Source organism: Arabidopsis lyrata (genome assembly GCF_000004255.2).
Source record: "Arabidopsis lyrata subsp. lyrata unplaced genomic scaffold ARALYscaffold_8, whole genome shotgun sequence".
In the NCBI taxonomy this organism is placed as follows: Eukaryota; Viridiplantae; Streptophyta; class Magnoliopsida; order Brassicales; family Brassicaceae; genus Arabidopsis; species Arabidopsis lyrata.
The window spans coordinates 17,971,388-17,993,476 of NW_003302548.1; the positions used below are offsets into that span (position 1 = coordinate 17,971,388).

The 22,089-nt window shown below is 35.6% G+C and overlaps 3 protein-coding genes and 2 long non-coding RNA genes across 7 annotated transcripts; 1 reads left to right on the forward strand and 4 right to left on the reverse strand.

The window, feature by feature from the left end:
* Positions 1–9,184: 9,184 nt before the first annotated feature.
* On the reverse strand, positions 9,185–10,514 carry LOC9302267. Of its 2 annotated transcripts, XM_021010301.1 has the most exons (5): positions 10,416–10,514; positions 10,093–10,143; positions 9,788–9,981; positions 9,476–9,697; positions 9,185–9,386 (listed from the first exon to the last, which is right to left on the reverse strand). In XM_021010301.1, exons 1-5 carry the CDS (start codon positions 10,452–10,454, stop codon positions 9,329–9,331), a joined length of 564 nt encoding a protein of 187 aa, XP_020865960.1. In that variant the 5' UTR covers positions 10,455–10,514; the 3' UTR covers positions 9,185–9,328. The 2 variants fall into 2 exon arrangements, with proteins under 2 accessions (XP_020865960.1, XP_020865967.1); XM_021010308.1 differs by lacking the exon at positions 10,093–10,143 and having other exon boundaries at positions 10,416–10,503.
* Positions 10,515–11,019: 505 nt separating this feature from the next.
* Positions 11,020–15,142, reverse strand: LOC9302268 (phosphatidylserine decarboxylase proenzyme 2). The gene is made up of 21 exons (XM_021025016.1): positions 14,889–15,142; positions 14,711–14,790; positions 14,606–14,630; positions 14,449–14,508; positions 14,284–14,352; positions 14,089–14,178; positions 13,969–14,019; positions 13,775–13,858; positions 13,508–13,599; positions 13,238–13,393; positions 13,079–13,163; positions 12,841–12,952; positions 12,627–12,727; positions 12,498–12,545; positions 12,238–12,384; positions 12,017–12,115; positions 11,830–11,904; positions 11,638–11,730; positions 11,461–11,547; positions 11,341–11,391; positions 11,020–11,274 (listed from the first exon to the last, which is right to left on the reverse strand). The coding sequence occupies exons 1-21, from the start codon at positions 15,075–15,077 to the stop codon at positions 11,152–11,154; spliced, it is 1,917 nt and encodes a 638-aa protein (XP_020880675.1). The 5' UTR covers positions 15,078–15,142; the 3' UTR covers positions 11,020–11,151.
* A 401-nt stretch (positions 15,143–15,543) lies between these two features.
* On the reverse strand, positions 15,544–16,793 carry LOC110225846. Its single transcript, XR_002329995.1, has 2 exons — positions 16,614–16,793; positions 15,544–15,814 (listed from the first exon to the last, which is right to left on the reverse strand). It is a non-coding gene; the product is annotated as an uncharacterized LOC110225846 (long non-coding RNA).
* Positions 16,737–17,927, forward strand: LOC9302269. 2 transcript variants are annotated; one of them, XR_002329994.1, is made up of 5 exons: positions 16,737–16,804; positions 16,901–17,168; positions 17,267–17,575; positions 17,669–17,753; positions 17,860–17,927. XR_002329994.1 is itself a non-coding variant. In XM_021015933.1 (4 exons), the coding sequence occupies exons 1-3, from the start codon at positions 16,784–16,786 to the stop codon at positions 17,365–17,367; spliced, it is 390 nt and encodes a 129-aa protein (XP_020871592.1). In that variant the 5' UTR covers positions 16,743–16,783; the 3' UTR covers positions 17,368–17,575; positions 17,669–17,781. The 2 variants fall into 2 exon arrangements, 1 of the variants encoding a protein (XP_020871592.1); XM_021015933.1 differs by lacking the exon at positions 17,860–17,927 and having other exon boundaries at positions 16,743–16,804; positions 17,669–17,781.
* Positions 17,928–20,130: 2,203 nt separating this feature from the next.
* LOC110225903 lies at positions 20,131–20,710 on the reverse strand. The gene is made up of 2 exons (XR_002330064.1): positions 20,563–20,710; positions 20,131–20,205 (listed from the first exon to the last, which is right to left on the reverse strand). It is a non-coding gene; the product is annotated as an uncharacterized LOC110225903 (long non-coding RNA).
* Between the last annotated feature and the right edge of the window lie 1,379 nt (positions 20,711–22,089).

Here is a 22,089-nt window from a genome sequence, read left to right on the forward strand (position 1 = left end):
TTTTTGGCCCTTGATTATAAATACCAAGAGACGGCAACATGAAGACTTGCGCGTCTAGGGTTTATCGAGAGAGGCACACATGTGTGTGTGACGTTGCCCCATCAACAAGGTAGAGAGATCTTTTGATGGTTTTGTTGAGAAGCTATACTCGTCGGAAAAGACAATAGGAGTAGTAGTTTTTCTTTCATTGTAATTCTAGAAAAGAGTGGTGGATACCATATAGCAATTGTAGGTTGCGGCCTTTTCTAGTGAATGGTTTCTGGACTTGGTCCCGGGGATGTAGGTTAACCGAACCCCGTTAACAAATCTCTTGTGTCTCGTTTACTTTATGCACATACGTACTCGTTACACTTGCGAAACATACAAATCTATAGATCTAGCACACATTCGTTTTTTCAATTGGTATCAGAGCGGGTTCTCGACAGAGATCCGTTCTCGTTTCGGGTATGGTCCTGGATGTGTGGCTAGGTGAGAAAATCTGAAGTTTTGAAGAAAGAAGATTTATTGTTGACGTAAGAAAAGTCAAAGCAAAGATGAATAGTGGGTTTGTGTACTTCGGTGCTTTCTAGAGAAAGCTGACGTTGTCGAAAATCGCAGTCTGTTAATCGGAATCTGGATTGCATATGATTGTGTGTCGGAGAAAAAAGACGAAGGAACAGTTGACCTATGATCTTGTATCAATTTGGGTTTCTGTTAATTGCACATGGGTTTGATTAATCATTTGGGCTTTATGTTGTGGAAGTTATCTGAGCCCAACATAGAAGGTATCACTCTTATATGAGAAGAGATCGTATAAAGTCTCATGCTTCAAGAAGCCCACTAAAGACAAAAAGAGTCATTATCCAAAGGTAAAGCGTTTAGTTGAAGAAGTTCACTGAGGCGTGCAAATTCGTCAAAGTCGAAGGATTCTTGGATCAACTTCGCGAGCTTGTCTTCTCAGTTGCGTTGGGTCCGGGTATCCTCGTTAATATAACAGTTGGGTACTGAGAGAAAAGCTTCACAATTACATCGCGAGTGTACTGGAAACGTTGGATGAAGAAAGTGATGAAATTGGAGGTGAAAGCAATCAGTTCTGGTCACCGTTTGGGAGTCGTAATAGGAAAGGGAGGAGCTCACTTGTCTCTGTTCTTGTCGAAAATAACAGAAGTTAGAGCTTTGTTGTCAGATTTGTCTAAGAAATCAAAATCAAAGGTCATTGATGTGAAGTGGAGTTGTTTAACATCGAGGATAAAAATTTTGAAATGCCAATGGAGACATGTGGACCAAGAGTATATCGATTCAATGGAGTGGAATCAAAATTCAGGCTCTTGACTGTGTGATTGATTCAACCTGATAAGAAAAATCAGAGGGTGAGTTTGAGAATCTCTGCTTCGTTGGGATTGAGATTGTGATTGAAAGTATCCTTTGGTGTGAGTCCTCTTCTCTGTTGGGTTTTCGCCTTGTAGATAAGAGAGATGAATTCTGTCTTCCTCTTGGTTATTATGTCCAATTGTGATTCAAAAAAAAAAAAAAAAAAAAAAGAGAGAATTGGAGAAGTTAAAGGACGAAGCTCATTGATGAATAAAAGATGAAGTAATTTCAGTGTTTTTGAAATCATATAGAAGAGATTTTCAGTGAAGAAGTCTACTGGGAGAAAGGTCTAGCATCCGAGTTTTAAAAGCAGTATGATTGGTTGTAGAGAAAGTTGACAAATCCGGAAATTAATATCAACCAGAGCAAGATGAAGATTAGAGAAATTGGTTTCTCAAGCTTGTGTGGCATGTTGTGGCAATTACTCTTGCATCATGGTTTTTCTCTGCACAGTTCTGATTTTGAGTTTCAGGTTTTTGAGTTTCTTTGATGTTTTGAGCTGCTTGAGAATCGTTGCGTTCCGGAACTAACTTTGAGGTTATCGTTGATTTGGTGTATCTTGGGTTTTTGATTCGGTTCTAACAATTTGTGTTGAATGCGTGCCTTCTTACTTGAAAGCTTATTACTTTATTGAGACACACAATCAACAAGGGGGAGAGGAACATTGAAACCAAGAGCAAAGAACTTCATAGAAGAATTATTGGAATTATTGGTGAATTAAAGGTGAATCAAAATGGAGCCTATGGAATATGGTCTTTAATTGTGTACCAAGAGATCATGGTTCGGTCAAAAAGAATCAAAAATTGGATTCACGTCTTTATGAGGGAATTGTGTGTTGAGTTGATATCGACAAGGAAAAAGCAAGCTCAGTTGTAAATTTTCTTGTCAGGTTAAAGATGAAGTCGTGCTCATAATGCCAACAGAGTCGTGTGACGTAAAAGTTGAGAAGCAACGATGACTGTGTCAAAGCGTGAAGGTGAAACGGTTGACAAGATGAAAGTCACAGTGATGGTCTGAGAGATGGAACCAATATTCATAGATTTGGTTTTTCTGTTTTTTGAAAAATAACTTCTGCTAGTCTTTTATGCAAAATGGGGAGGAAGTTTGAGTCTTGCTCACCATGTGCTCGACTAAATGCCTGTGAGAGATGTTGTCCAAGTTGATTTTTGATCTTGCTGGAATCTTGAAGCAGAATTTTCCCTTGATGATGTTTTAAAGGCATATGTGCATATGAGTATCATTCTGGTTGTTCTTTTCCTGATTTGAAGATGTAGGGGACATAACATGAGCTTCGACCATTTGATTATGCTTATATAAGAGCTTGAAGGCTTTGGTTTATTTGGTAAGCACTCTTGGAGTTATGTTGATTGTGCTGATTGAAGCACATAATCAACAAGGGGGAGAAGAGTGTTCCAAGAACGTGTTCCAAGAGCTTGTTAATGTTCTTGTGTTTGTTCAAAGCGAAAAAATAAAAAAAAATAAAAAAAAATACATCGATGCGCTGGTAGTTGTAAAGCAATCAAAGAATGATGCAGAAGAAGTTTGATGCAACTCTAAGTCGAGAAAAGTAACTCAGAGGACGAATGATAAAGAAGGTTTCAGGTTTCAAAGACAGTTTTTCGTCTCATGGTGTTTTCCTACATTTCTTCGGCTACAGACCTTGGATTTTAGCTCTGAAGGATGCTCTGAAATCTTGAGAGTGAGATTTTTCAAAGGAAATAAATATCGTCGTCTGGTTCCTCGTGGTTTGATGGGAAATTGCTCCCAAAGTTGCATGCTCGCAGGTTTATAGCATTTTGGATCTGTCTTGGGAAATTTGCCATATCCCTTAAACCGTAACCTCAAATCTTGATCTGTTTTTTCCTGTGGCTTCATATGACTGTTGTTGATATTCCCACCAAATTTTTAAATTTTCTGGGTTGGTTTGCTGCTCCGTTTGTTCTCTGCATCAAGACAGATGCAGATGCTTCAGTCAAGAGTCTTTGTACTGGAAAAGTCTCGATACATCGTTGAAGTGTGCGGAATGATTAACTGTGTTTATGGAGTTCCATTGAGATGGGCCTTTTTAAACGTGTAGTGTTCTTCGACTTGTGCTGCTCCAAAGGTTTTAGGGAGAAAAGGTTTTGAAGAAGAATCTACAGAGTCAGAATTTAAGGCTGCTTTCAAGCTGAGTTTTTTTTTTGTGAAGCTCAGTTTGTTCAAAGGGTTTGTGCAATTATCTTCCCAGGTTAAGTTGGGTTTGAGTTCTTCTATCTTTTGTCTTTGGAGCTTGTGTATTGTGCTAAGTTGGTGGTAATATGGATCTTCAAGTTCGTTGATGTTTTAGCTAGCCTTATGATTGAATCAAGTTCATAAAGGCATGAGTTAAGATCATTAAGTCAGGGATACGAGTATCAGAATCAACTAATTTTGGAGACTCAAAATTGGTAGTTTTGAAGTCAAATTTTTCGCTACAAATTACAAGACTAAAGTGTAGATTTTGTCTCAGTGGAAAGAACCTGATACTTGTGGATATTAAAATTGTTTCAGAGGTTGTAGCTTGTTTAACATTAGCATGGAAGAGTGAAAGCGAAGAAGATCTAAATTACAACATCAAAGGAGGGAAGAGTATTTTTTTACGGGGTTGAAAAATTGCAGAAATCAGTTACGAGATGGGATCTTCGAGACAACAATTGGAGTCCTAAAAGTAATCTGATCGAGCTGAAACTTGGTAGCAAGCTTCTTGCTATTACTGTCTTGAGTGTCAACGGTGGAATTAATTTTTTGACAGTTGGATTGCGTTTTATTCGAGCGTGTTCAATCTGTTCTGGGCACATGTCAGCTAAAGTTTCAGATCTGACCAGTTATAGTGGAGACATCAAATGGGTGATCAAACAAACTCGGAATGAAATGAATTTTTGCAGAGATATTCTAGACTTACGGAGCTAGTTTATGGTAGGAGGGCATTGGATGCGGAGTCCGGGAACAGAGTAGAATGATGGCTGTTCAGAGTAGTTAATTCGGAGACTTCTAAAGCTGTGTCTTGCAAAGGTGACTTGCATATGATTCTAGCAGAGATTGTTTCAGATTACTGTACCCAAGAAGTGAATTAACAAGTTACTGTAAGTCCTTGTTCGGCAGTTTACTCTTGGGAAGTCTTCAGCTTCTGTTTATTTTATAATTATGGACAACTTGCTGGGAGTCTACTTTTTGTTAAGGCTCTAGGATTCTAGAGAAGAACTGTTGGTGAATATGAAAATATAACAAAAAGGTTTCAGGGATCTGCAGTTTTCTTTTTTTCAAGTTGAAGATTTTTGGAATGAAGCTTATGAAGTGTCAAGGAAGAGAATCTTTCCATTATAAGTGACAGATCCTAAAATTTATGAAGCGTTCATTTGGTTTAAAAGAATCACGTGACTGACGGAGTTAGGCTTTCATCATCAAAGTGATAATATGGCTTCATTGTCTGAGTTTGATGCATCTGCATACTCTGTGCTCTTTTGTGTTAGAACAGAGGCTTGTTTGATGAAAAGAAAAGTTGTTTGCAGAAGGATGAAGAAACAAGCAGAATTCTGTTTCAGGTCGAGATAATTGATATGCATGTTTCAAAGGATGGTTTGCTTTGATTCAAGTAAAATGAAACAAGACTGGAAAGCGTGTGTTTTGTTGAAACAGTAAGTGAGATACAATATCAGATCAGTTGTCAATCAAGGATTGGTTGAGGTTATATGGCTGGCGACAAGGACAAGTTTTTGGATTCACTGCATGAGAATGGATGAGATCTTTTCACAAGGATAAAGAGAATGTTACTCACGTAAAGACTGCCAGAGGGCAATGATTGGTTGTAAATTGGGATTCTGATGGGATTTAACGAAAAGTGTGATGCAGGCAGCACGTATGACATCAAGGAAAGTTGTTAAATCAATAGTCTCAAGAACGTCACTGGATCAGCTGGTGTGAGATAGCTAAAAGGAAAGCTACCAAAAAGAGGTATCAATTTCTGCTTGATTAATGGTCATGAATTCAGCATCATTCGTCTTTCTCTTCTACACGAGTATGCATATTTTTGAAGGCTTCTCGTATTTTTCCGCTGCGCTGAGAAAGAATTTTATGGAAGTTTCACATAAGTGTTCTGAGTTCAGACCTGGTTCTAGACTCATTTTCAAAAAGTGACTGTCCAGGAGACATGTGGTTGTTGCAATGTATGTGAAAGTTTGAGTTTCAGTTTGCAGAAGTATTGGAATAAGAGAGAGTGAAGCTTGTTGGGGGAGCAAAGTTTGCTGCTAAGGAACTGTTGGATCATGGCAAATTTGCTGGTAATTCAAGGGTTGTGATCAAGGTCTAAAGAAATTTATCTTCGTTCAGATAGACGCAGAGAAGTTTCAATGAAAATGAAATGAAGCAGCTAAGTTTGACTTATGACATGAGCTTATGTGTTAGCTGGAAATATCTAAGTTGTTGGTTTTCAAGATGGATTCTTCTAACCAACTCTATGTATTCCGAAAAGAAGCTTTGTGCACAGAATCAAGTGTAGAAAAGCAAGTGCTTTACAGAGTTTTATCAACTCAATCAGGGGGAGATACTGGTTATGTATGAGTGAGATGTAAAACTCAGGTGAGAAGACAAGGCAGTTGAAAGTGAGGGGGAGAATCTGATGCAATGGTGTAGGGAGAGTGTTATCTGCCGTGTAGCTGCTCATATGAACGATTTTTGATTCTTGGAGCTTGGTTTGTTTATTTTAAACCAATGCATGTTTGGTTGGAGAATGGATATCTTCGTGGGATTATCTTTTTGGCCCATCTCGTGACGAAGATGTAACGCCTTGATTGGGTGTCAATTAAGCAGAGGAGAAATTTGCAGTTGAAGAGAAAGGTGCAGATAATAAAAGTAAAGAGGAGCTTTGGCTTTCACTTTGAATTTGATGTTTGATTATGATGATTACTGCTCATGCTGATGATAAGACTAAGCATTATGGATGGAACTAACAAGTTAGAGAGGAAAGATTGATCTCTCTATGTCAGACGCGGATTTTCTTGATTTGGAGGTTATTGTGCAATAAGAAGGTTTGGGAGAAATAAATTCAAAAGTCAGGATGAAAATCATTGTAGAGCTCAAAGGGGAAGACAATTCTGATTGTGGAGTATCCTCTAACAGGTATGATTAAGCTCATTCTGCACTAAGTGTTTTAACAGTGTTTTTATCACTCAAGCAGGGGGAGATTGCGAAAGTTCCGTGAAGAGAATATTAGCACGATGATATATGATAAAGGGAGAGCTTTTATATAAGCATTATTGATGAGTATGTGTTCTTGACATGGTGAGCTTGAGTTGTAAAACTCAGTTAAAAAGGGAGAGATTGTAAGTGCAGATATTGTTAGAACAGTATTGAAGCTGTTGGAACAACAGATGAGATCAAGATTAAGTCTTTCTAACGTGAAAGCCAAAAAGGCCATGTGGGCCATTGTTCAAGTTAAGCCCAATTGTCTTGTAGAGACTTCAAGCGTGGCTTGAGTCGTCTAGGGTTTTTGGCCCTTGATTATAAATACCAAGAGACGGCAACATGAAGACTTGCGCGTCTAGGGTTTATCGAGAGAGGCACACATGTGTGTGTGACGTTGCCCCATCAACAAGGTAGAGAGATCTTTTGATGGTTTTGTTGAGAAGCTATACTCGTCGGAAAAGACAATAGGAGTAGTAGTTTTTCTTTCATTGTAATTCTAGAAAAGAGTGGTGGATACCATATAGCAATTGTAGGTTGCGGCCTTTTCTAGTGAATGGTTTCTGGACTTGGTCCCGGGGATGTAGGTTAACCGAACCCCGTTAACAAATCTCTTGTGTCTCGTTTACTTTATGCACATACGTACTCGTTACACTTGCGAAACATACAAATCTATAGATCTAGCACACATTCGTTTTTTCACTTTTTACCATTTTCATCTGCGATTTGTACTCTCAAATAGATTGTGTTATCTTCAGCGTTCAGCTTCCCAGTGATGGTCGTCTGGGTCCTTCCTAACTCATCATCTTCCAACTTCAGTGTGGCCATTTCATTCTCGTTCAAGAAGTGCTTTGGATTCCCAGCACCGCTCGCGTATACCATCCAGGACTATTCAGAGGTAAGAAATGGATCTTGCAATACTTCTTTTGCTGATACTCTCTTTGAGGCAAACACAAGGCGTTTCCCGATGAACCTCTGTGCCTCGATGTCTCCAACTCTGTAAAAGGCTCCTAGTAGCTTTCCCTGGAAAGAAAACATTAGAAGGCTCATTCCTAGTTCAACTGATAGCTGCATTTATATGCTCACAGATCGACAGACTTACCGCGACAACTTCCTTGTAAATCTGTGCCGGATTGTTGCACTCACTATACGGGAACTCAGAGGTGATCATCTCCAAAAAGCACATACCAAAGGAGTATACGTCAATGAGTTCATTATAGTTCTCCTCATATAATTCTGGTGCCATGAACTCAGGAGTGCCTATGCAAAATAAACACAAAGAGGTCTAAGGATACGATTTGGACAAGAAGTGAAAACAAACGATTTTTGTAACATACCGATGACGCTATGGGCCGAGTCGCAGTCCCGCAGCATCCTCGCAAGGCCAAGATCGCCAATTTTAACTTGTCCAAGATGCCCATTAACAAAGATATTATTATCACACTTGAGGTCTCTATGGATAACAGGAGGGTCATGCCCGTGATATAAACAAGCCCTTCCAAGATCTGCCGAGACCATGACTTGATTGCTCAGATATCTATCCGCAAGTACTTATTTTTGTATCTGCACAAAACGGGACAGGGTCATACAACGCAAAAACACAGTAATCTTGTCACAAGAGAATACTTCAGCTCTCTAACAAATAATACTTCAGCTCTCGAGCAACCATTTTGTCTCCTTTATCAAGACTTGGCTCATGTTCCAGTTCTTGTGCACTCATTGTGTGCTCCTCCTCTGCTGCATTCACATTATCAATCCCATCATTCTCGAGACAGTCCATTCCATCACCATCATTAGCGTTCTCTCTGTTAATCCCATTACCGTCCTCCCTTTCACCACACGGCTCGTTGACGATATCAATAGTATCACTCTCCAAACGCCTTGTGCTTTCATCAACAGCACTTTGATCCCCTATGTTGTCAACAACATCACCCTCAACGTTCACAGCCTTGCGCTAAAGAAACCTTCGTTGAGCTACTGATTCAAGAGAGGAGCTCCCAAGTAATGCCCACTGTTCTTTGAGAAGCTGAGTGAGAAAGGAAATGGCAGTGTACCTGATATTAGTCTCACGAATTCGCTGATAGAGCTCAGGTTCCTCAAGAGCCTTCTAAAAATCAGTCTCCCACTTCAACAAGTCATAAGTTACGGTGATGCAATGTCGCCGGAGATAAGGGAAAACTCTCAATCACTGAACGGTTTCAGATATATTCTGTTAATGGGTCGTTAGTTGGGCCTGGAAGACAAAGATGATCAACGGTTCGAATGTCGGAACAGTGACAAACACGTGTGATTAACGAACAAGTGCGACCAATGTAAGAAGAGAAAAAACAACATGGTTTACATTTGTTGACTCGAGGGAGAAGCGCAACAATTCTTGGCAAAAAGAAATCAATGGAGAACTTGGGAAGATACAAAAAGTATTCTTTTCCTACATAGGATAGAAGACATAACAATTCATGTCCTTACCTACCAAACAACTATAGATCATAACCGCCCAATTAGCCAAATTAGGTCAAAGTTCTTATTAAGTCGATTATAAGTAATTGAATTTTCAACTTAAAAATGTAATTTCATAATATAAGTTCAACATTTGATTTTTTTTTTTCTCAACATTTAGTATAATATAAGTTCAACATAATATAAGTTCAACATTTGATTTAGGCATAAATTATGAAACTGAATAGCAGCAAGAGTACACAATACAAGTGTTCTTATAAAACATAACAAAAAAAAGATAAACAAGTAGTAGCTTGTAGATAAACAACAATCAAAACGACCATTCTTAGCTCCGTTTTTCTTCTTCAACTTTTTTAGCTTTATGTTTTTTCCAAACAGCTAAACTGCAATATCAGGGCAAAAAGAAAGCAACAAATAAATGACAAGTTACCTTCTTAACTAGGATTCAATAAGCAAGAACAAATTAACGTACTTGTTCATCCTAAGACCTCCATTAGTTGTAATGTAAAGGTCATGGAAGCGCTTCCTTTGAAGAAAGACACAACGTTCACACCTTTTAAAGTTAGGAAAGATACTAGAACCGCTGCTGTTACCCTCCAACAAAACCTCAAGCTGCATACCTCCCAAGAAACTACCATCGAGTGCTAATGCCTTCTTTTCATCATTTGGATGAAAGTAATTAATGAGAGCGCACCTGAAAACAAAAACAAAAACAAAAAGTAAAATTTTTCGATTGCATTTAACTTCAAGTTGTCAAATTAAATTGGAGGAACAAGTCACAAACCCGAGGAGAGAACCGGTTTTACACTCTGTCGGAACAAAAACCCTTGTGATAAGTCCACATGAACCGAAGTGTTTTCTCAATGCGCTCCTGATATCAGCCACAGGAAGGGTACAATCCAATCCCTGAACGAGAATGGTTCTGGGATCGTAAACATGTGCATCTTCATCTTCGAATATACATTTATATTCTTCCACCTGTTTTTATTTTGGATCAAAACAAGACATTTTCAATAGTAGGTTTTATAAGAAAATACTACCGAGTTGATAAAAAAAAAAAAAAAGTACAGAAGCTTAAGGTAATATTACCTTTTTTTGCTTCTTCAGAATTACTTGCTGCTCCAAATCATCTGGAGCTCTCTTAGAAATAAAAATAAATCCATATAAGCAGGTGTTCTTCTAAATAAGACATATATACAAATATCAAACAACCTATAATCAGACTTATCATTCATATAATCGAGATTGTAAGACAATATATACCAGTTTTCTTCAATTATAAAATGCATAAAACGAAACCAAGAAAAAAAATCCGAAACAAGAATAAAGTTCAGTCAAATAATTGAGAAGAAATCAAAATTGGTTAATTAAAGACTGAGTAAGGAAGAAGGTCATAAGGAGAAAAGGATTACATCGGTGGATGTGGAGCATTTCAAAAGCCTCTTGCCCATGGAGAAGATAAGATGACAAGGGAAGAGCGGCTCCTGCTAAGATTTCGATGGAGGCCGGCAAACCTAGACTCGGTTATTTATCATAAGAATTTTTGAAAATGTTTATATGTATGTACGTGTGGGCCAACTTAATCTTTTTATATATGGGCTTTTGTGGAATATTTATTTTGTCCTGGTTTCTGACGGTGGCCCATCTTCTTGTAAAATCGATCTCGAAATTTTTTATTTAATGAAACTAGTAATGGAAGCAAAGAGGAATAATACATACATACAGTACCCAAATAAAAGAAACTTAAGTCGCTGGACGAAACAAAAGTTCGGAGGCACAGCTCGATAATTGGTGGAAGCAAATAGGAAAGTGCGAATGAATTCAGCACACATGTGCTGGTTCGTTGTCTTTTGTCCTTGCCTGCGGGGCCAGGCTTGCTTCATCATTAAGAGATTGGTGAACCCTAAAAGCCGATTTGGTGAAAGAGAAATCTCGTCGATTGCTTCAGATTTCACAGGATAATCGAGTGTTATTTCACAAGGCTTGATGGAATGAAATGGCAAAAAGAGAACGCTCTGGCAAGGAATGTGTGTTTATTTAGCTCATTCATTGTATAAATAATACCGAGGAGATTTCATTTGGTTATATACAGAGTTATTATGCATGAAACAAGAGGAAAATCAAATCAAACCAAATGGTCTCTGATTTTTAGGTCAATGTAGACCTAGCAAATGTCCTTGTGGAGACACCTAATTGCATTCCAACACTCACTAATGTCTCTAAGGACCTACCACTGTTAACCAAGAGATCCTCATCGATCCGGATCGAGTCCTGCAAAAATGTGTTAAGTGAAAAAAGAAAAGTCAATTCAGATTTATATACAATTAAGTCGCTAACCTTTTCAAAGACACATATAACTGTGCTTCCACCAAATGAAAAATAACCAAGCTGCAAGATAAAATGAAGTTAGAACAAATGTTCTTCAAGTGTTTCTTGAGAATAGTCGAAACTGCTTACTTCATCCCCTTTCTTCACATGTTCTCCTTCCTTTCTCTCAAAATTTATGCTACCAACCATTGTCGCACCGATTGCAACAAAAGCAACCTGTTACATACTTATTAGCTGACCTTGAATTTATACTCTACATATTATCATTATTTCTGATCCATTTGTAAACTGGTTTCAGAATCTAACCTTTCCAAATTCTGCTGTTGATATAATTGCAACGGTTCGTTTATTTTCCGTGAATACATTACAGTACTTGCTATTGACCGCAATCGGATTAACCTACAAGGTAGTTCAACAAGGAAACAATTATGTGAGTCTCATAAGAAAACATGATGGAGATGAGAGGAAATCTTGGACTAAGTAAAGGCAGACACATACTGTATATAAGCTTCCAGAAAGATCCACAAACTTTTCAATGACTCCAGAGACAGGGACATGAAACCGATGATAATCCTGTAATATTCAAATATTCAAGAAATGTGTCAGTGTAACAGGGAACAAAAAAAGAACTATATATGTGGTGTTTTATCCTATGAATCGTATTTCTTATCCAGTCTCGTCGTACCTGTGGTGCTAGTCGGAATATCACCAAAGATCCATCAAGGAAGGCATTTGTATTCACAGTACTCTTCCCAAGAAGGCCTCTTATTGAAAACTTTTTGCCCTATGAATACAAAAACATTAAGATGTGTTGCAACTTATCAGCTACATTATTTGTTTTGAGAGTTCTCTACTCTTGCATAATAATGATAAGTATATAGTAAGCTACCCTAGATACCATTTTACCTTGATCCAGAAACGGGTACTATCCTCCACCGACTGAAATGCCATTAATCGACAATCAGCAGCACATACGGCAACATCATCGCCTTTCATGCAAGCAATTGGTCTTGCACCAGGTTTCAACTCCCGGATGAAGAACTCATTGAACGTCTGCAAGTAAAAAATCATCCTTCCTTTTAGTCACTTGCTAATACTGTGAGTCTAAGAACTATACACATTTAGATTTAGGAGTGTTGAGGCTATAAATCAGATCCCATGCATACCTTAAAATGCTGCAGAGGATACTTGACTTCAGCCATGTTTATTTGATCCTGAAACAGACAAAAAATCTCAACTCCAAACCAAAAAACAAAGCAACACATTATAGCTTAATAAATAGTAACTTTCCATGCCTTAAAGAACTCGAGAAAGCGTGGTATTTTTTGTGCGGATTCAACAGAGCTCATTTTCTTCCCCTGCTTCTCAGAAAGTCTCTGCAGAATCTCCTTTGCCCCTGGATCAAGAAGATCAATCAAACATACAAAATTGTGTTGTTTTGTTAGAGTAGCGTCAAGGCGAGGACATGAATGGGTCATGTGCATTTGAGAAGTATCCTAAATAGTTTACCTTGATCCATAAGTCGAAGTCCAATTTTTGACTGATAAATAGCTCTCATGGAGAGAACAATCTTTGAGTCTATCAACTCTTCCACGAGTCTCTTACTCTTCCGGTCAATTACCTATAGCAAGAAGCAAAACACCAAGAAACTAGTTAAGTGAATACATTTGTTCTCCATGAGGAGATGCACATAAGAAACAAAAAGAAATCAAGAGACGAACTAAAGAGAGCAAAAAGAAAAGAATACCACAATATATGAGGCACTTGAACCAGTATTCAAACCAACGTCATAAGTTGATAAGTGTGTCCATTCACTTAGTTTGAACATCCATCTGATCAAAAAGTTGAAAATATGATGTTACGTAAGAGATGTCTAGTTACTTCGCTTAAAGAAGAGGTTTCTCACCCATAAGAAGCTTGTCTATCAGTCAAAAACCCTCCGGTCATCACTTGATTACCCGTTCCTTCGTCAAAACAAAGAGTCATATGAATCATCGCGTTGAGCTTGTCAGAGAGCTGAAGAGCCTCACCACACACCGGACAATTATTTATTATTGGCTCCCTGCATTGGATAATTCAAATTACTATAGGATTCTAGGAGGCCTAAATAGACTTGTGCTGAAAGTAATAAGAATGGAGAATATTAGAAAAAATGAAGTGAATCAAGGGTCATTACTGTTCTTGTTGAAGAGCAAGAAGCACAGCCAACTCGTCAATCGTCACAACACCGTCCCCATTCAGGTCAGCAGCTTTGAACAACTCTTCTTTCTGGTCATTAAGTCAGTGAAAAACATCAAGTCCACATTCAGCAGAAATGCAGCAATCTAGCATCTCAATCTAGTTAGTGAAAACATCAAGTTTCACATTTTAAATTGATTGAAAATGAGAGGAAAACTTATGCATCCACTAATGACATGTGTGACATAGATGCTTAAAGCCGAACCTTGTTAGCAGCCACTAAATTTCCAAAAGCCTTTATTAGATCAGAGAACTCCGAAAACGACAGTTGTCCATCTTCATTGTAGTCCTGCACTTTGTCAAAGAACTTTAACTATCATTCTAATATTCTACAAAATTTTGTTCAAGAGAAGAAAGAAACATTGAAGTGAGGAAGATTTAAGGTAAAGTAAAGCATACCACTATGGACAAGATACGCTTTGCAAACCGCCTCTCGGTTTCAACAGGATCCTACAAATATTAACCAAAGATCAGACACCATTGCTCCTTTATTTTCTCAGAGTTTATCCTCGTGTGTACCTCAATAGCGCAAGAAAGGAAAATGGTGCCAACAACATTGGATGATGTGGGATCTAACAAGTCAAATGACTTACACGCCGACTCAGGTTCCTGTATCACGCCGAAGAAAGCATATAAGCAGAGAGAATAATTTTGCAATAATCTTACATTAAAACAGGAATCTATATAAACATATACAAATTTTGAACAACTGACCTGCACTGCAAAATCGAATATATCAAGCTCACAATAACCGATGATTTTGTTCCTTGAGAGCCTATTTGTCTGGACAAATAAAAGGATGATCCTTTAAGCTGACTATTAATCCAAAAAACAATGTCATGATTCAGGACTAAACTCAAAAATATGGATAATAGAAACCTCAAATACAGAGACCCTAGCAAGACTTGGTCCATTTTTCTCCAACAAAAGCTTCTTTTCCTATATACAGAGAAACACTAATTACTGTAATTACTAATTAGCAGAAGCGTAGAAACAGAACCAAAGTATTCAAAAGACAAGGTCTTGATCAACTTACCGAGTTCCAAATTGGCTTCTCTGTACTGCAAATTCATTAGAAACAAAATTGTTATCAATAATCCTTGAACTGTACGAGTAACCTACGAATATATGAGAGACTCACGTATCAGAGATTTCAGTTCTAAAAGTCTGTTCACCGAAAGAAACACAAGCGAGCCACTTGTCTTTAAACTTCATATCCGCCTGAAGAAAAAAATAAAGCCAGAAACAAGACTAAAACATCACTAAGAATCGAAACGTAAAAAAAGCAAAAAAAAAAAAAGAAGAACCGTAAGACGTACGCCAATGAGAGTGAGAAGCGCAATGCCGGAGAAATCCTCGGCGGACACAGCTCTTTGTATGACCATTCCTGCCGACGAGTTTCGAGAACAACGAAGATGACGACGGTGAATGCGAAACTTTTGTAGCTTCTGTCGTAGCTTTGACCGTCTCGATTCTTTAGCCTCCTCCCTTGAGTTTCCGTTTCCCATCTCTGTCCCTAACGCACCAGGAAGATTTACGGATCGGAGAAGAAGACAGAGAAACAGAGAGAGAGAGAGATTAGAGTTTTTTCTTTTTGTTTTGTTCTCTTAATTTTCTTGCTAATGAATAGTATTATTATGTTGACCAAAATGTGACCGTCTCTAGTATTTATATGCCAAGTATTAATTGCAAAATGGTCTGTTTTGGACTTGAGAAAGTGGACACTTTTTTTCATATTCGACTCTGTTTTCTTTTGGTTCAAAGATTCGGCTCTGTTTTTAAAAATATTAAAAAAGATGGAATAAAAATTGGGAATGTTTATCGACGACGGTCACTCATTCCTCTCCCACCTTCTCCGTTACAGAACGTTTTTGCAAATACAAAAATTCAAACAACACGTTGCAATTATGAGTTTTTTTTTTTTTATGAGTATATAAAGAAATTCTTAGACATATAAATATATATATATATCTATACTATTAATTGGGAAGGATTACCTGAAAAATAACCTTACAATCTGTAAATAATTACAAGAGAATGCCATTACAATTAAAGTTTTAAAGACAAAATAAAAATTTGCGTGGAGGGGTAAAATTGTAAAATTCTCGCTTTTGGGACGCGGATCCCGGATCAAGCAATCGGATCCTCTTTCTTAAAAATCACAGACCCGAACAGATGAAGCTTCCTGTTGGGCTTACGACTTTTATTAGGCCCATACCGAAACCAATGCTTTAATGTATTGAATCTGCAGTCATTAATACGGAAGAAAAAAATTAGCAATACAATTCAAGCATTACCATAACTATTTATTCGGAACAATTATACTAATCTATAGATTGCCTTAACAAACAAATCTCTAAATTTAAACTTCCTAAAATAAAACTAATTTATTTCTATTCCATATAATAACAACTCAAGCATATTCTTTACTTATTCTAAATCAGTAATAAGTTTGCAATTAATTTTTTGAATAATTGCACTCAAATCTCGCAAAAATCTTACCATATCAACTCAAACTATTAATGCCAATGTAAAAATATAAAGTGTAGACGGTGAATTAAATGCAAAACTAATTAATCCATATCTCCCTATAATATATTGAAAGATACAGTATTGTAACTTATTAGATAATTATACTACTCTCTAAATTAACTTGACTAATAATTAGACACAAATCTCGCAAAGATCTTTCCATATCAATACAAACTATCAATGCCAATTTAAAAATATCTCTTTAAATGCAAAACTCAATTATTTGTATTTCTTTATATTGAAAGATATAGAATTCTAACTAATTGTATTTCCATTATTAGTTGATATTAAAAATCACACAAACTCTTCAATATCCATATTCAGTTCGATATTGATATACCAAACAAGTAAATCGGAAATTATATGCAAATAAATCTCCCTAAATCAAGCATATACCTTTAAGATCCTAATCCCAAATTATATTATACGGCCTATATTCTCTAAAACCTAATAAAACTAAAGGCTCCATACGATTACTATAAATATAGGGACCTGCATTAGAAAGAACTCACCTTTCAAAGCTTTACCATTACCACTTCAATATTTCTCTAAGAAAATGGCAGCTGTTCAAGCATTCACCCCTCTTGCTGACATTAAGCCCTTCAAAACACATTGGAAAATTCAAGTTAAGATTGTGCATTCGTGGACACAATACACTCAATTCACCGGGGAAACAGTTGAAATGGTTCTTGCTGATACAGCTGTAAGTATAAGAACTATCATTTTTCAACATATTAGACATTTATCAATCATCAATATCACTGGATGATTAACATGAGTTCTTTTTATCTGTTGCCAGGGTACTTTGATTCATGCTACTGTTAAGAAGCCACAAGTGAGCAAACTGCAAAGGTTCATAGTTTCTGGAGAATGGCGTATTATCGAGCATTTTACGCTAACCAAATCAACAGGAAAGTATCGAGCCACAAAACATGGTTTCAAGATGTCCATGATGGAAAAAACTGTGATAAGTCGCACTCCTGCTGTTTCTGATGACATTTATGTGGATCTGGCAAACTTTCCAGATATTTTGAATGAAGCAGGATTGAGTGAAAACATCTTAATTGGTACTATATCTATCTTACTTTCCATTGTATATTTTCTTTTTCTATTATAATAGGAACTTCTTCATGAAAATATAATTTATTAGTCTCTTATTTTGCAGATGTACTTGGACAGGTAGTTAGTTTCAATGAAATGAAAATTCATGATGTTAACAACAAGATCACAAAGAGACTTGAGTGTGAACTCAGAGACACAAAGTAAGTTTAATCATGAATCTACCTTTTCTATATAATCTTACATACATCTAAACTTAAAACTTTCTCAATATTTTTGTTGTATTGTAGTGATGAAAGGCTGAAATGCACTCTTTGGGGGAGATTTGCTGAGGCAATGTATAATGCATGTCAAAATGCAGGGACTGAGAGAGTGATTTGCTTGCTTCGGCTTGCAAAGATCAACTCATTTAAAGGTATAGAATGTTGTTACTGGGAATAATGCATGATTTTGAAATCGAAATGAAATCAGAACATATGTGAAAATACTAATATCATGCTGTTTTTAGGTGAAAGAGCTGTTTCAAATTCATTTGATATGTCTCTATTGGAAATCAATGCTACCTACCCTGCTGTTCTTGAGTTTGTGGCCAAGTAAGATATGTTTAAACATCACATTTCTTTTACAAATATAGATAACTGTGAATCCTTTTTATAATATCTAAAGTTGATTTCGTTTTCTTTTATTTGTTAAAAATAGTTTACCACCTGATGTTATTCCACTGACTATCGAAGACTCGAAGACAAAACAAGTGAATGCAGAACAGAGAAAAAAGGATTACTATGATCGTTTTCCAAGGAAAACGATCTCTGGACTCTTTTGTTTTTCTGAGGTATTTGTATTTGATAATATTATTTTTTCTAGCAACTATTAAATTCTCTGTCTATACTACTAATTATCTATTTTTTTGGAATAGACTGGAAAGTGCAACATAATTTGTACCATAATGAATATCGACACAGACTATTCTTGGTATTTCTTTAGTTGCCTCAAGTGTAGCAAAACTGCCTATAAGATTCCAAAGGTTGAAAATGAGATTGTCAAGAAAGGCAAGAAAGAAATGTTTTGGTGTCCAACATGTAAGGAAGACACTCCTAAGGTGATACCAAGGTAAGACTTTGAGATTTGCTAATATATATCTACATTTGTCAGATAATAACTATGTACATAATCTACTTTCCTGTTCCTTTGATATGTAGGTATCTTTTAAACGTTGGAGTGATGGATAGCACTGGAGACACTAAATGTCTTATCTTTGATAAAAGTGCACAAGAGATAATCGGTGTGTCTGCAGAGGATTTGCTGGAAGGGAATTGGGATGAGGTAAACAAATTTGTTGTTAATATGTATATAGACCATATTATTCAAATATCTTATATACTTTTTTCAATCTATCATAACAGATTCAGGATCCTACAAACTTGCCTCAGCCAATCAGAGATTTGGTTGGAAAGACTTTCCAGTTTCTGGTGACTGTTGGAAAGGAAAACATCAATGAAACTGATGATACCTACAAGGTTTCAACCGTTTGGCTGGGTAATGAATCTGACAATCTAGATACTATTGAAGATTCTGACCAGCAGACTGACCAACGTAATGATCTCTCTATTGATGAGGTAATGTTAGTAGGTGCAACCAAAATCAATCTATCAAAAAGTTATTCAAGTTTATCACTAAAGGGCTGGATCGTGTTTCAATTAATTAGTGTAGCTGTGGGAAAGTGGTGTGAGTTCTTTGTGAACACTTGGTCTCAGAAGATAAGCGGAATAAACTACAACTATGATAAGATTGTTGCAGTCTTGCGTTTCTGGAGAATAACTTCTTATCGTGGTTGGTTCTTATTATAGTTTTATGAACTGACTTTACAATTTATTAGTTACATTGACTGAATCTTTTTTTTTTCTATAGGAAACAATGTTTTAATGAGTGAATATGGTTGTTCACGTCTATACATTGATCCAATCTTTTATGAACTTGACATTCCAAGTTATCTGTAAGTTAAAAATTCTCTTATAATTAACATATATTTTGGTTGAGATTCACAGCCTAGGTAAACATAAAGAATATGTTTTTTTGCAGGCGATCATTCGACGATGGATCAAGTGACGAAGAGGATGTGATGATGGAGATGGTTGGTGAGAACTAACATGTCAAGGAAGGAGGGATTGGATTTGCAAGGTTACTTCAATTTCTCTTAGTTTATGTTGTTTCTTTTTACATTTTTAGAGGAGATGAACTCTGTCTTTTTGAAAACTTCCTTTGATGTATGGAAAACTCCTTTTGTAATCGACTTAAACCTACCCTATTTGTTTCTTTTGTACTTAATCTCTATTTTACTCTGTTTTCCATAAAAAGTTTTATTAGTATATTCCCTAAATTTAAGTAAGTTTCCTAAAAACTATTTGGTAGTAATCTCTTCAATCTAAGACTTCCATTGAAGAGATTATTTAACCAAACTTGGTCTGTTATTCTCTCAATTCTCTTTTTACACAAATTCATAAACTTCTATTATTAATATCAGCATAACTTTGTTTTAAAAAAGTTTTCATTTACATTTACATCATATTAAGTACAAATAGGTAAACTATTACAAGTTTACTAAGAAGAAATCATATACAGAATCTAAAAATTCTGTTAATTCATATAAACAAGTATTATTACTTTAATATCTTATCATCCAACAGAGAATATAGTAAAATCATTTTAGAAAAACAATTGACACATCACGATAAGTGTATATTTCATAAACCATGCTAATTCAGAAAGAGACACAACTAACAATAGCTAGATATTGGGAATAGATTACACCAAATTTGAATCATTAACACATCACTAACCTTTAACAGTGATTTCAGAATTTGGACTGGCTTTAAACGACATCAAATTTTCCTTCTTTAAAGATTTGAGTTTGGTCTGTAAACATTGAATTATCTAACTTCAGTACCATATATATTTAAAACATCTTTTGTGATAGAATAGATCGTAACAGAGAACTTATCTTTGTAAATCGTCTTCTATTGGCAATATCATCATCTTCGTAATAATCTGAAATCCATTTAGAAAAAGTTAAATGTTAAACCTTTTAAGGAAACAAAAGATTTTGTTACAATCTTTACACTATGAAATTATAAAAACTAGAAACTCAATGGCTTTGCAGATCTAAGAAGATAGATTGATTTACTTGGTAAACACAAATAAAATTGAAAATTAATTTGCGATTTCTTATAAAATTAATTGAAATCAAAAATTTTGACTATAATTGGTAATCCTAACTCATGTAAGTCAGGGTTCTTCAAATTTATTGCCCAATATCTCTGTTCAAATTGGAAATTTCTAAAATCGAAATCGAATCTACAAATTTAGATAAAAAAAATTTCGAAATCTGAATAAATAAAAGATTACCTCTATGAAGAATTCCGATTTTGAGATAGAAAGATGATAAACGCAGACGTAATAGGTTGATAATCGAACAATTTTATCATCGATTCTTAGATCGACCATTAAGCTTTCAAGAACATAGGTTTTTTTTTTTCCACCGAAAAAGAACAAAAATGTCGTGTTTGATTTTTATCAGTGCAAACATTTAATGAAATAAAAGAAAAAACGGAACATGGCCTGAATTCTATACCATGCATAATGGGTCTTATAATTCCGGCGGTCCAAAACTATTTTTCTCCTGTTTCAGTCATGAGCCTATATTTTTAAATTTGGTAAATCACCTATATATACTAATTAATATTGCATCAAGTTTCAAACTTAAATTTTTATGCACCAAACAAATAATATTTCATTTGTTTAAAAAAATCTATTATTTTAATTACTCAATATTCAATCTTACAAATATTACACAACAATAGTAAAAATTTACATATATTCCAACAAAACCAAACAAACCACTCCAATCTTTCAACAAATCAAAATTATTACATTGTTACTTATTTTTCTCTTCAAACTTTAAAACCAATCAAAAAATAAAAAACTACTGTACCAAATTCTATTTAAAACACTATAAAAATACAAAACCCCGCACGTACGTGCGGGTCCGGACCTAGTATATATATAATCTTAAAAACCATGGGGTTTAGTATCCAAAAGTTCACCGTAAAAGTTGAAATATAAAATTGTGTGAAATTTTAATCATACTAGTAGAAATTATTGATGTTTTCAATACGAAAATTATTCTCTATAGATTCTGAAGATTAGTATGTATATTATGGCTTTAAATAATTCCGATGGCTTACTACAAAAGAAAAACTGTTACGAAGGTATATTTAGTGCTAAGTTGGCAGTCAATAATGACATCTCCTAAACTTTGTTCCGTGTTTTAAATTAATTCGAGTGGAGATATTTATTTTAATCAATTTATATATCAAAATTAATTCGAAAACACAAGCAATATTAATGTCTCAAATTAAAGAAAAGGTTTGAAAATGTTATATTGACCTGGTCTAAATATATAGGATAGTCTTGGTGTTTCCATTATTGTAAAGCGTGTGATTAGGTAGGCTCTTGAATCCGATTCTATTCATGGTCAAAGCTCCCCATTGTTGATTCTATCGAACAAAAGAAGAGATGGATGAGATACGTTTTAAAATAATAATTGAATAGATAAAACACTCAATTTAAGAGACGAGTAGTTAGAAACAAAGCAAACCAAGCAAGGATCCATATGACCATCTTCCCTTAGACGTGTACTAATCATAAACTTTTTTTTTTTTTTATCATCCGAAACTACTTAGAACTCAAAAGAACCATTCCTAGAGAATATTGTTAACATATGTGATATGAAGTTATATCTGTATAGTCCAATTAATTATCAAACATATATAGATAGATTCCAAAGAGTAGGCATTGGATTAATAGAAACTTGATCCAAATCATGTTTCCAGAAGAGTATCCGAGCTACTATGTAAATAAGATTTGCAAGTA

Bases quoted from the DNA above. Each gene is read 5' to 3' on its own strand.
- LOC9302267 (XM_021010301.1), bottom strand. From the start codon at position 10,454: ATGGGCAAGAGGCTTTTGAAATGCTCCACATCCACCGAT. The intron at 9,698-9,787 runs GTTTGTGACTTG...TTTTGTTTTCAG, and splicing joins AAAACCGGTTCTCTCCTCGG to GTGCGCTCTCATTAATTACT. The intron at 9,387-9,475 runs GTACGTTAATTT...CTGATATTGCAG, and splicing joins GGAGGTCTTAGGATGAACAA to TTTAGCTGTTTGGAAAAAAC.
- LOC9302269 (XM_021015933.1), top strand. From the start codon at position 16,784: ATGGTTCTTGCTGATACAGCT. The intron at 16,805-16,900 runs GTAAGTATAAGA...ATCTGTTGCCAG, and splicing joins TGGTTCTTGCTGATACAGCT to GGTACTTTGATTCATGCTAC. The intron at 17,169-17,266 runs GTACTATATCTA...CTTATTTTGCAG, and splicing joins GAGTGAAAACATCTTAATTG to ATGTACTTGGACAGGTAGTT.
- LOC9302268 (XM_021025016.1), bottom strand. From the start codon at position 15,077: ATGGGAAACGGAAACTCAAGGGAGGAGGCTAAAGAATCGAGACGGTCA. The intron at 14,509-14,605 runs GTAAGTTGATCA...CTCTGTATATAG, and splicing joins AGAAGCCAATTTGGAACTCG to GAAAAGAAGCTTTTGTTGGA. The intron at 12,116-12,237 runs GTAAAATGGTAT...TTGTATTCATAG, and splicing joins GTACCCGTTTCTGGATCAAG to GGCAAAAAGTTTTCAATAAG.